General features: G+C 45.5%; 1 protein-coding gene across 5 annotated transcripts in view; it reads right to left on the bottom strand.

The window, feature by feature from the left end:
- LRRC28 (leucine rich repeat containing 28) overlaps positions 1-12,945 on the bottom strand; it is a 64,835-nt gene that overhangs the window by 12,995 nt on the left and 38,895 nt on the right. For 4 of the 5 annotated variants that reach the window (XM_029574588.1, XM_029574586.1, XM_029574587.1 and 1 more), the window contains one exon: positions 3,495-3,701. The exons of the other annotated variant lie outside the window; for it this stretch is intronic. In XM_029574588.1, coding sequence (XP_029430448.1) covers positions 3,495-3,701 — 207 coding nt within the window. The remainder of the gene's footprint in view (positions 1-3,494; positions 3,702-12,945) is intronic. 5 annotated transcript variants of the gene reach the window in all.

The raw sequence follows: 12,945 nt of genomic DNA, 5'->3' as shown, positions 1-12,945 counted from the left end.
AATTCCAGAGCTTAGCTGGGTGCTGAATGAAAAAGTTTTCTCCAATCTGTTTTGAACGTGCTATTACAAACTTTATGGAGTGTCTCCCAGTTTTTGTATTTGAAAGAGTCACTAACCAACTCACATTTATCTGTTCTATTCTACTCATGATTTTATAGATCCCAATTATATCCCCCCCTCAGCCGTCTCTTCTCCAAGCTGAACAGCCCTGACCTCTTTAGCCTTTCCTCACAGGGAAGCCGTTCCATTCCCTTTATCATTATGGTCGCCCTTCTGTGTAACTTTTCCAGTTCAACTATATCTTTCTTAAGATGCACGGTCTCACCATGGAGTGAAACTGAAGTATTATAACATTCGCTGTATTATCTTCATTTCTTTCCTAATAATTCCTAACATTGTTTGCTTTTCTGACCACTAGAGCACACTGAGCCAAGGATTTGAAAGGATTGCCTATGGTGATGCCCAGATCCTTCTCCTGGGAGGTAACTCCCAATAAGGAACCTAGCATCATATGACCACAGTGTGGCTTACTTTGCACATTAAATTCCGTCTGCCATTGTGGAAAATGCTCCTCCTTTACAGCTGGTGGATTGGAGCCTTCACAAACCTTATTCTTGCTTGGTCCAGTAGGTCTCACCCTTCTGGGCACATTAATCGATTATGTGTCAACCCCAAAATTAGCAGGGGAAACGAAACCAGAGGAAGAAATCAAAGCGCCAGGCGACGTACTGTCCGGTGCTGGAACCGTGCCCAGGACTAAACTACCTTGAACCAATAGAAACTGAAAGAGAAGCCACCTTAGCCACGTTTTTGCTTTTACACAAAGCATTTCATGCCTCCGACTGCACATCTAAGCTGCTTAAACTCAAATGTTACATATTTTATTGGAACGTGACAAATTAAGGGGGGTAACCCCATCAAGTGACACTCCATTCCAGCAAAACCTGCAAGATCACTTGCAAGCTACTAACACCAGGCGCGTCTGGAGAGTTATTCTCCTAGGAAATTCACTTTTAGAAGAAGGAGTCGTAGCTAAGTCACAGAGTACACAAGATTGGCAGAGACGGGGCAGTAAGGTGCTTTCCATGCTCTTGAAATCAAGCACCTTTTTTGCTTAAGAGTTTAATTTCTTGAACTTTCAGGAACAGAAGAGATTGAAAAATCTTGTTCAAGGAAAGCTTCTGCGGAGAGTCCTGCGGGAGTTTTGTCTCAAAAAGCTAAAATTGAGTCAAAGTGCCACAGGTCTCTGGCACAAATGTTTCTTGCATGGTTTTTTTCTGAGTAAAGTTTTCCCTTCCCGAATAAATCCCTGGCCAAGGAATGCATTTCTTCAAAACTGGGCAAACTGAACAACTTGCATCCCCTCCCCCATCCCCCCGACATTCGGCCAAAACCTTACATTTAATCATAAAATAGTAAACCAAATATCAGTCACTGCAGTGAGCCATTAAAGATCGAATGCCCTCAAACTTTTATTTAACAAGTCTCACTAAACATGTTTAAAAATAAAAAATACCAACATCTTTTTCCCTCTAAAAATTTCTCCTTTCAAATGTACTAACCCCAATGTTAGTCCCTTAACGCAAGTCATAAAGAAAGAGTAAAAAAAAAGTTCGTTTTTAGAATCTGATTTTACAATCTAAGTAGCATAAGTCTCCCACAAAACCTTATATTGAAAGAAAGCTTATTATATCCCTGCGGTCAGGTCTGGAAAAGGGATGAAAGAACGCTGCAGCCATGCAGCACACAGCAGCCGACAGCTCACCTCATCAGCAAGTTAGGATGTAAGTATCGGACAACAAGCTTAACCGTTGAAACTACTGAAATGTACAAGGTTAACCCACATGCTCGTGTGCTCCCTGGACTGGCCAGAGTAGGAAGCTGCACAGCACAGCAGAATCTGTAGCACCCAAACAATGCACACGAGCACGTGGGTTAACCTTTTACATTTCAGTAGTTTCAATGGTTAAGCTTGTTGACCGATACTTACATCCTAACTTGATATATATATATAAAAGATTCCCAAAAAGGAAAGACGCACTCGTGTACAATGTTCCAGAAGAAAAAAAACATTCTTTATTACTGATTCTCCATCAGTAAAATAAATGCGCACCTATGGACCTTACTCATTCATAGTACAGCAGTACGTGCTCATACACTTCCTTACATGAATTGTACAAGAACCATTCTGGCTTTATATATATCACTTTCAGGAGTGTCTAACAATAGTCTAAACATATACAGCATATACACACACGTTAGTAATTGTCTATCACTAACACCACCTATATGAATAGAAACCCTATTGGTCATCCATACTACTCACAGCGAAGCGGTATTGCAAAATTGAGCATCAAATTCACTTTTTATGAACCCTCACTGGTATCAGTTAAATGCAATGTGATCCCTAGTCATAGTGTAAACATCTAAAACAAAGCAAGGCTAAGATACAAGTGGGTAAATCCTCTTTCCTGGGTGTGGTATGGAATCCTGACGGGAAAGGTTTGTTTGAACTGCCCTATCCTGTTTCCTGGGCACAACGGAGAGTCCCCGACAGCCGAAGACGCACTGTAAGAACAGAACGCAATCAATATGAACGGGTAGGGCCGTCGCGTCTTTTAAAGAGTGTACCCCAAGTATGAGGTCCGGAGGTCTGAAGAGTGAATACAGACTACCCAGCGACCCTGTTTCCAAGAGCTGCTGGGGACTGTCGTTATCAGTACTAACCCACCATTCAGAAATGAAATGTGAAGAGCCGCATCTGAACGGGGCGGGCACTGTAATACAAAACCTTCCTCCTGCTACCTCGAGGTCAGCTGCAAGAATCACAATGAGGCCTCATTTTATTCTGGGACATTATACACACGTGCTCCTTTCTGTATGTTTATTGAGCACTTCATACAATATACACATTGCCCCATTTCTAGTATGTATGTATGTAATCAGATAAAACCAAAAAACTGAAAAGGTTGTTGTAACTTTAAATGTTCATCTGGGCACTTTTGTAGCCACCTGCAAGCTAACTTTCCTCTTGGCGTTTCCCTTAGAAAATGTAGGTTTGACAAAGACCGTGTGTGTGAAAGTATGCGTGGACTTTGAGCAAGGACGTGCAGTAAAGAGAGCCTGGATTTCCCTTCATTGCCCTTACCCCGCTCCCTTCTCTGCCAGCTAAAAGGGCCTGTACTGAGAGTTGTGTGCGTGTTTTCATCCTGAAAGGGCAGGGCAATGTTTAGGCCACTTAATGTGTCCAGCTCTTGGTGAGATCTGGGGATGGCTCAAATTACAATAGGGGCTTTTTATTTTTTTTTAATGGATGCATTTAATTATTATATTTTTATGATCTCACCCGTTGTTTGAATGCACAAAATCCAATCTACAACAAAATGTCGCCAGCTACCCAAAACATGTGTGTCGTAGTTAAACATGTAAGTTCACTTTTCAGTACTCCGGTGGGGGAATCAGAATTAAATTCTGTGGCTGCCCCATTCACTTACCAAGTGGTAAGAAGGCCAGGCGGTTTCCAGCCATGGAAAGCTCGTTGAGGTTTGGAAGCTGGCAGAGTTGGCGCGGTACACCCCATAGGTGATTGCGGTCTACCGTCAGGTACTGCAGGGAATGGCATAGGTGCAACCTCTCCGGTAACGTTATTAAACAATTGGTTGATAGGTCAAGTGTCTGTAGCTCCTTCAGGTCACCAATTTCTGAAACCACAAACCATAAGTGTAAACTAGAAGAGCTCTACTTATCTCCAGAAGACAATCTACTACACATGCTGAATAACTAGGATCCGAAAAGTTCAAGAAGGGAGTAACAAGTAATTGCAATTAGTTTAATTTTAAATTTTTTTAAACTTTCAGGAGCTTTCTTCTTCCCCTGGGATATTCAGACAGCAGGCAAGCTCATTTACCGTACCTTCTATATACTGCTTAATATTTCCAAAGCATGTACTATAAGTAAAAATACTCCGTGTATGAAATACAAATGTTAGAAAATGCTTATTGTGTACCATCTTTACAGCTACTGCACGGATATCATTCTGTATGCAATATCACAATAGCCCCAAAGCCTCTTTGCGGTTCATGAGATGCCACGTGCAACGAAAATATCTCGACCAATACAGACCCATCGGATCTCATAATTGGTGCCTTTTGCTTGCACGATGGCAGAAGTGCACAGAAGGATAACTCTCTTACGTCTACACTTGCATACATCTTACATGGGTGCTCTTGTAAGCTGACCTTTCAGTGCAGCTATTACTCAGTGAGCAGTAAAGGTCAGCTGACCTTTGGATATTTGGACTTTCAGAAGGCGTTTGACAAAGCCCCCCGCCCCCCTATAAGAGACTCCTCAGGAAATTAAAAGTCATGGGATAGGAGGCAATGTGGTGGACTGATAAGTGGATAAAAGATAGAAAACAGAGAAGGACAAAGGGGTCAGTTTTCTAAATGGAGAAAGGTCAGTAGTGGAGCATCCCAGGGATTGGTATTGGGACCGGTGCTGTTTATCATATTCATAAGTGATCTGGAAAAGGGAACGGTGAGTGAGATGATTGAATAATGGTTGTCGTCTGCAAATCTAAGTTGTTAAAACCAAAGTTGTTAAAACCCCGTGAAACTAGGAGACTGGGCATCTGAACGGCAGATGAAATTTAATGTGGAAAAGCATAAAGCGACGCAGGTTGGGAAGAATAATCCGAACTCCAGGTACGCAATGCTGGATTCACCACCCAGGAAAAGGACCTTGGAATCCCTGCAGACAATGCATTGAAATCCTCGGCTCAGTGTGCAGCGGCGGTGAAAGAAAGGAACGATGCAAATAGGAAAGTTACATAAGACAGAAAATATCAGGTTGCTTCCGTATCGATCCATGGTGCAATTGCAGCTTGAGTACTGTGTGCAGTTCTGGTCACCCCATCTTCAAAAGGACACAGCAGAACTAGAAAATGACAAAGGAGGTTAGAACAGCTCCTCTTTAGCAAGAAGTTAGGGCTCTTCAGCTTGGAAAAGGTACAATTAGATCTTTCCTGCTAACTGGATTTCCTTAAATCCTGTGGGATTCTCCCTCCCACCAGCAGATGGGGGCAGAGTGCAAAAGCTTCCTCCTCTGACATCACTACCATAAAGGTTGGCCCAGCAGACAAGAAGTCTAATCTTTATATCCTTTTTCTGAAACATATATATATTTTTTTGTTTTCCGGAGACTTATCAGCTCATCACCCAGCCTGCTCCCTTGTCTGTTGTCCTTCCCAGGTTGATAATTCCCCTGGTATTATAGAACGCTGGTTCCCTACTTCTTGCAGTAGGAATAAAAAAACCCAAAACAAAACAAACCCCACACACACACACACACACACACACACACACACAATGGTTCTGAAAAAGCAGGTAAGACCTAACTGAACCTTCCTCTTCATCCTGCCAGACCAGTAACCTGTGGGATGTACCTAAGCCATACTCGCCTCAGGAGAGATCCCAAGCGCTGCTTCTAGGACCCCTGTACTAAAAGTGGTCTCCTCTCTTTCTTTGAGGTGTAATCTAAAATGCTTTGTAAAAGTGTGGACTGATACCTGGTGGCCACCCTGCAGATATCCTCAGATGTAACCAATCTGAATTCTGCCCAAGACATTAGCTGTGCTCTCGAAGAACGTGCCCTCAGCCCATCCGGTACTGGTTTGCTTTCCATTATGTAAGCTGCCACTGTTGTCTCCCTGATGCATCTGGCGAACGAGGCCTTGGACGCTGCCTGTCTGATTTCCTGAAGTTATTGGTCACTTCCAGGTATTTCAACAGACACCTACGAACACCTAGGAATCTCAAATCTCTGCGTCTTCCTATGCACTCCATCTTCCTAAATTCAGGAAGCGAGATGGGCTTATTGAGGTGAAAGTCCAATACCACCTTGGGTAGGAAGGTGGCTACCGGTCTGATTGTCACTTTTTCTTTTGAGAAGGATGGGTACGGATCCTTGCAAGACAGTGCCTGTAACTCAGAGATACTTCTGGCTGAAAAGAGGGCTGCCAACATCACCGTCCAGTGTTAGATCTCTCAGGGAAACTTCCCTAATGGAGTCAAACGGTGCTTTGGCTAGTGTCTTCAGTACCAAGTTCAGGTCCCATGGTGGCACTACAACCTTTCGGGATGGTCTCGCCTGCTTTGCTCCCCTGAGAAAGTGCACCATGTCTGTGCTAGTGACCACAGAGATCCCTTTGCATGGTCCTCTGAAGCATGCAATCACCGCTACTTGCACCCTCAGTGTGTTGACTGCTAGCCCCTCTTGTAATAATTGCAGGATTGAGGTGATCTCTGCTTTCGTTAGAGCCAACTTTCTGCCTTTGCATCAGGCTTCAAAAACGCGCCAAATGCGACTGCGTGTGAAAGAGGTGGTCCTCTTCCTGGCCTTTAACAGAGTAGTGATTACTTGGGCCGAGTACCCTCTTCTGTTAAACCTTCTTCTCTCATTAACCAGGTTGTAAGAGAGTCTTTCCAAATTTGACCTTCGGCTGAAGAACCGGCTGGCCTTGGCATTCCTCTTTGTTGCCATTAAATCCCGCTGTTGAGTGCCCCACACCCTGCTTATAAGCACAGACGCCTCGTCTGACAACTCCCATTCTCCCGGCTCTAGCTTCCGTCAGCTGAGGAAGTCCACCTGTACGTTTGTCCACTCCTATGTGCACTGCAGAGAAATCCAAGAAACGTATCTCCGCCATCTTCATAACGAGGTCTGCCTCTTGTTAGGGTTGTGCTTCTTGTGCCCTCTTGCCAGTTCACATGGGCTGAACTGGTAATGCTGACCGGCTATTTCAAATTGTAAGAAGCGCTGGAAATCCTTCCTGCTGGGCATGTGAAAGTAGCTTCTGACAAATCTAAGGCTGCCAGGAATGCCCCCGTCCTTACCGTTGCCTTTACTGTTGCTAGTGACTCCATGAGGAAATGGGGAACCATCACTGCCTTGTTTACCTGCTTTAGGTCGAGCACAGGCCAAAAGCTCCCTTCCTTTTTGGATACTAGAAAATAAACATAATATAACCCCATGCCTTCCTGACCGGGTGGTACCGGGATAACGGCCTGGGGCTGGATTAACCTGTCCAACGTCTGCCTGACGGCCTCTCTGCTGCTTGCCTTACATGGAGAGGAAATGAAGAAGTTTTAAGGGGAATTTTAACTCTGGGTGATACCCTCTGCTTATTCTATCCAGGACCCACTGGTCCTCTGTTATCCTGGCCCACTCCTGATTAAAAAGATTGTAATCTTCCCCCTGCCTGGGGAATCATGGAGGGGGGGGGGGGCCTGCTGCTCCCTGCTGTTGTGTGCTTTCGTCGTAAAGGAGGACAAAGGTGTTCCCCTTCCTTTGGAAATTGTCTGTTGTACCAAAAGGGCTGAAATCTGCCTGGGCAGGAGATCTGGCCTCTACTGCCCCTCTGTCTATACTCCCAGGGCCACTGTCTCCAATTACCCCCCCCCCCCCCCAACCTCGTAAAGCCTCCTGGCTTCTCTTCCGGTAACCCCTGGGGCCTTGTTTCTCCCCAATTTTTGACCATCTTTTCTAGGTCCTCCCTGAACAGTAGTCTCCCTTCAAAGGATAGCTTCTCTAACCTGATCTTGGATGCCGAGTCGACCGCCCACTTTTTCATCCATAATAGTCTTGCCATGACCTCTCTTGCTGCTAATTTAGCTAAGACTCTTATGAGGTCATACATCGTATTTGCCACAAAGGCTGCTGCCGAATCCACCAGGGTCGGATCTGCCTTATCCCCTAAGGGACCTGCTTCCTCCGGACCCTGGATCTCTTGCTGAGTCCAGATTAGAAGGGTCCTGGCTACATAACCTCCACAGAGATGAAAGCTCAAAACCTCTTTTCACTAACATCTCCACTTTCCTGCCTTGAGGGTCTTTCAAGGCTGCCTCACCTTCTACTAGTATGGTAATTTTCTTTGCCAGTGCTGCGATAGCTGCATCCACTCTAGGCAAATCTAGAAGCCTCTCCTTATCCTGCTGTTCTATTAGGTTCAGCTTCTGCATAGGTCTACGGCTTCTAAGCCTAGTCTTGGGCAATTCCCACTCCGCTGGATCGCTGAATGGATGGGAAATGCCTTGCAAGATTTCTTTATCCCTGTCAAAATGGGATTTCCCTTCATTCTAACACTGAGCATTTCTTCCTTCAAATGTAGGACCTGCGTGCGAGACCTTTGAAATTAGGGCTCCCAGCTCATCTGACCTAAATAAATGCACAGCTGAATTCCTAGTCCCAGGCTCCTCCTCACCTAAAATCTCTTCCTCCTCTAACCCCCCCCCCCCCCCCCGGGCCGCCACATTGCGACTCCAATCCCCCCCAGCCTGAGAGCGACTTGGGCTTTTCCCCTAGAGAAGCCGCCTTGTTCTACTTCTCTATCTAGAGATCAGCTTGGTACATAGCCAAAACTCAGACTCCTCCTCCCCTGGGGACTGTGCTCGCCGACGCTGCCCCAACCTCTGACGCTGCGAAGGAATGTCTTGACCACCCTGAAACCGGCTCCAGCAGCCATGGAAAGGTCATGCTCCCTGCCTCCTTCCTCTACCAGGGCCTGCTTCTTGCCACAGTTGCATCAGAAAAAGCTGGGGACTCTAGGGACCCGCTGGGCCCTGCACCTGGCGCACTTCCTCCTCGTTCATACCTGGGGCAGGGTGTGATGCTTCAGGCCAGGCTGCTTCTCTGCTTTTTCTTAACTCACAGTTTAGGCGATTTTGTCAAAAAACCAGGAGACCAAGACAACTGGTGCCCTGGGGAGGGAAGCTCAGACCTACTGAGGCTGAGCCCTGGCTCCTAGGGAAAGTGACCTTAGGGAAGGCCATTGCCCTAGGGCCACTCCCCATATTGCTGAACCAGTGACGTCTGTGCTCCGCTCCCTCTGCTGGAGGCAGAGACCATCAGCTTCCTCTCTGCTGGGCCAGTCTTTATGGTAGTGATGTCAGAGGACGAAGCTTTCATGCCATCTGTAAGCGGGAGGGAGAATCCCAGAGATTACGACGAGGAAGAGACGGTTTATAAAATCATGCGTGGAATAGGATAGTTATTTACCCTTTCAAATAATACTTAAAAAAAAAGGGGGACTCTCTCCATGAAACTAACCACCAACAGATTTAGAACAAATTGTAGAAAGCACATTTTCTCTCCGTGCACAAATCAAGCTGTGGAATCTGTTGGCAGGGGACCTGTCAGCATGATGAGCACAGCGGGGACAAGTTCCTGGAGGAAAAGTCCATAAAACATTATTAGCCAAGTAGATTAAGGAAAGCCACTGCTATCCCTGGGAGTGGATCTGTTGGAATCTGCCAGAAACTTGTGCCCTGGACCCTAAGTTTGAAGGACCCTTGTCTGAACCAGCACGGCATTTCTTTTTTTGGTGCAACAAACTCAACCACGGGGAACTAGAGAGATACTGCCAATTAAGCTTAGAACCAAGCTTGCATAACCACCATCCCTAAATGCGAGAATGGCCTGAAGACGGGAAAGAAAACGGAGTAAGATTTCACCAAAGGAAAAAACTGAACAATGTTACTGCAAATGCCAGGTAGAAGGTCAGACTCCAGCAGTCAAACATGCTCATGAAAGATGAGGTGTTGTTTATACTAACTTTCAGCTAAGTTAAAGAATAACATGCATAAGAGACGTGCACGGGTGAAAAGTTAAAATCAGAACATCTGATTGTACACAGGCTAAAAATGACCCAAAATGACCTGTGTGTGAATGGATAAAGGTCATCATAGCTTCGGAATTCCAGTGCCAGAAGGCAAAGGTGATGTGAGGCCAAACCAAAAATGGAGTAAGGGCGAGGCTAAAGCATCAGGAGGTGAAGCTGACGAGAGTCAACGCAAGCTATAAAGAAGTTAATGTATTATTGATGAATATCTGTTTGGAGGATCCAAAAACCCCTATGCAAACCAGGAGAAAAAGCACAAAAGATCCAGAATCACTAACACAAGTGTAGTGTGGATAGCTACACATGCACACAACATTCTTCCGAAGAGGAGGCTGAAAACAAACCACTGGAGCAGCAACATACAAGGCACTCAATGTACAAAAGGCAAAAATCTGCCTGATGAAATCCAAATGTGGAGAGTTGACCGACATCAGGTCTCACACCTTTGATATTCATTCACACACACACAGCTGGAGAAGGATCATCTGCAGGAGCACTTGATGGACTTTTCCCCCCAGCTGCTGAAGACAAAGAGCCTGAGGCTCTACATTGCCTGTTGCTGAAGATTCACAGGTGGGGCAGAGTCTATCCTCTTTTTAGTCATTGACCTGAGATCACTGCCTTTGTAGACTGGGCAGAGTGGAGGACCAGACCCTTGGTCTAACCACAATGCTCAGTAATAATCTAAACAGCCAGCAATACTTGTGAGGTTACTGCCTGAACACTCAGCCACTATGTCCCCTGCAAAGCTTGCCAGACACAGACCTGGCTACATGAGTGCCTGTGGGCTTCAGTACAGTACTTGGAGCTTGTCAGACAGGTCCAGCTGCTAGGACGTTTCTAGCCTCATAGCCTGATCTGAATAACATTATTCATGAGCGCCCTAGGTCTCCTGAATGGCCTTGCCAGACAGACCCCTCCACCTAAGTGCACTGCTAGTTAGTACAGTACCTGCAGTCAGCTGGTGCGGATGGGCAGACTAGATGGGACTTCCCAAACCTGTCCAGTCAGGTTTTCAGGAAACTCACAATAAATGTGCATATCATGGAGATTCAACACATGCAAATGTATCTCAAAAACCTGCCTGGCTATGGGCTTCCCCAGAGCAGGTCATGTTTCTACTATTGCAGACTGCTAAATACAGCCAAGTGGTTGACTGTGCTTTCACCAGGACAGTCAGCATTCGTCAAAACTATTTTCTAATGTACAGTAACATTTATACACACATTTTTTAGTTCAATGAAATATCTAAATTACCAAAGCATCCTATTTTTCTTGACAGCACACCATTTTTATCCACAGATTTAAAATGCACTTCCCACTTGGTAATGAAAGATCTGAACTACTTTATGCAAAAATTGAGGTAGAAGGGTTTTTTTTTTCATAAGGGTTGAAGCCACAGCACTTGGCTTAATGAGGCTAAAATGTGAGGGGAAGTTTCTCTAAGGAAGGTCTCTCATATCAATGACTTGGCTAGGCCAGCCCCGAGGTTGCCTTCCACATGAGGCGAGCTTCATTCAGTTTCTGTCCTACACTGCCATAGAGCAGACTCACGGGTTGTGAGGGAGACCCTACCAGGGCACCGTGAATGAGTTATAATACATCCGTCTTTTACGCTGCTAGATCTACGCGGCCTGCTCTCATGCGTTCAAAACGTTCCAAAAAAGACATCGCTGTCATGTTACACAAGCAGCTGCTAGAAGCTCCTTCCAAGTCACAAGGGTCTAACCGGAGGTAGTCGCTTTGCCCCGATTACTGATCTAGCCTACACTAACAAAGACAAGGAGTCAAGATGCCACATACCAAAAGCTCCTGCCACTAGAGATGCTGGAATTTCGTCTTATTCCAACGTGGCCACAGTGGAGATACTGCCCTGCTCACGTTCTGGTCTTCTGTCCAGAGCAGAATAAGCCCTTATTAACATCCATTTAGCTTTTGTTTTCAACAAACCTTTGTTATGTGATTTGCTGGCAGTCTGCATTTCCCGTTGCTCTATCATAGCCCAAACTGTTAGATCAGGAGCCACACTGGTAGGCAACCCCAGCTCAGCCTTCTTTCAGAAGATTTGCAAAGCTACAAAATGAAGGTCAGGTCAAATGCGCGCACACTGTTTAGACACTGCCTCTTGTTAGGATCTTCTTTCTTAACTGGACGATGCTTCAGAAGCTGTCTCTTGGGATAAAGGCCTGGCCTCCATCCCTTCTCTTTCAGGGTACATTTTTGTTGATTTCCAGTCAGAATTGTCTTAAGATTATAAAATACAAAAAACCCCCCAGAAAACCTACCTTTACGGCTACTGCTCAGTTTCCCTCTTGTGTCCTTTGGCACCTTCCCCCTCCTCTCCTCCTCCCCCCGAACAGACACCCGTCCGGATGCATCTGTTGCTTTTAGTGCTCTCTTAGCAGAATCTCTCACCTAGCTGCCGACCAACTGCCCCTTCGGTAACACAAAGGAGCTGTGAGCTCCTAGTGCCTCTATGGTGAGAAAGTCCATGATCTTCCAACAAGGGCCGTTATCGAAAACTGCATACAGCCGCTTACAATTTTCTAAAAAGAAAATAAGCGTGAGCTCACGTGCACCGCAGTAAGCGGTTCAGGACGGGGATCTGACTTCCCTTCCCAGAGATGATCTGGGGAAAACAGGGACAATTCTGCTTTTAAATTTTCACTCAAAAGTTGTTGAAGTGCCTAAATCATCAAGGCACTGCAGGCATGAATGTGTGAGGTTAATACCAGCTAGAAAAACTCCACGCAGAAAGAACCACCCTGCATTTTATGTACTAGGAAACAAAAAAAACCCCTAAATGTTGGCTGCCAGGCTTCTTAAATGGAAATTCCCTACTAGCATGTTGGCTCTTGCGAGAGTCTGAGCTGTGTAATCCTGACAGCTTCCCAGCCTGTTTCTTTCTGACTGCTTCTCTCCATTCTTTTCAAGTTCCAGATTAATTTCACCCTTCCAAACAAGACGAGATGCCCTCAAAACTACAAACCCCAGCAAGCTTTGCACAAGAGTGGCATCTCCTCAAATGCCTCTGAACTCTCTATTGGGGTCAGCTGCCCTAAAATTCAGAAAAAGCAAGTATGCCATCTTACAAACAGTTATAAAATCAGATGCTAACACTGTCAAATTGTGCGAGTATCAGTACTGACTGTTCTTACTTCTTTCACAAGTTTTTGGTGTGATTAAGCTGCAAACCACTTAGTCATTGGTGTCAGGTTTAAATAATGTGTCATGGAAGTTTTCCTAGCTTCATGTTTGGTTTTTTTTTT

Source organism: Rhinatrema bivittatum, chromosome 13, assembly GCF_901001135.1.
Source record: "Rhinatrema bivittatum chromosome 13, aRhiBiv1.1, whole genome shotgun sequence".
In the NCBI taxonomy this organism is placed as follows: Eukaryota; Metazoa; Chordata; class Amphibia; order Gymnophiona; family Rhinatrematidae; genus Rhinatrema; species Rhinatrema bivittatum.
Note: the sequence above shows the minus strand (reverse complement) of the source record. Positions and strands in the feature narration are given on the sequence as shown.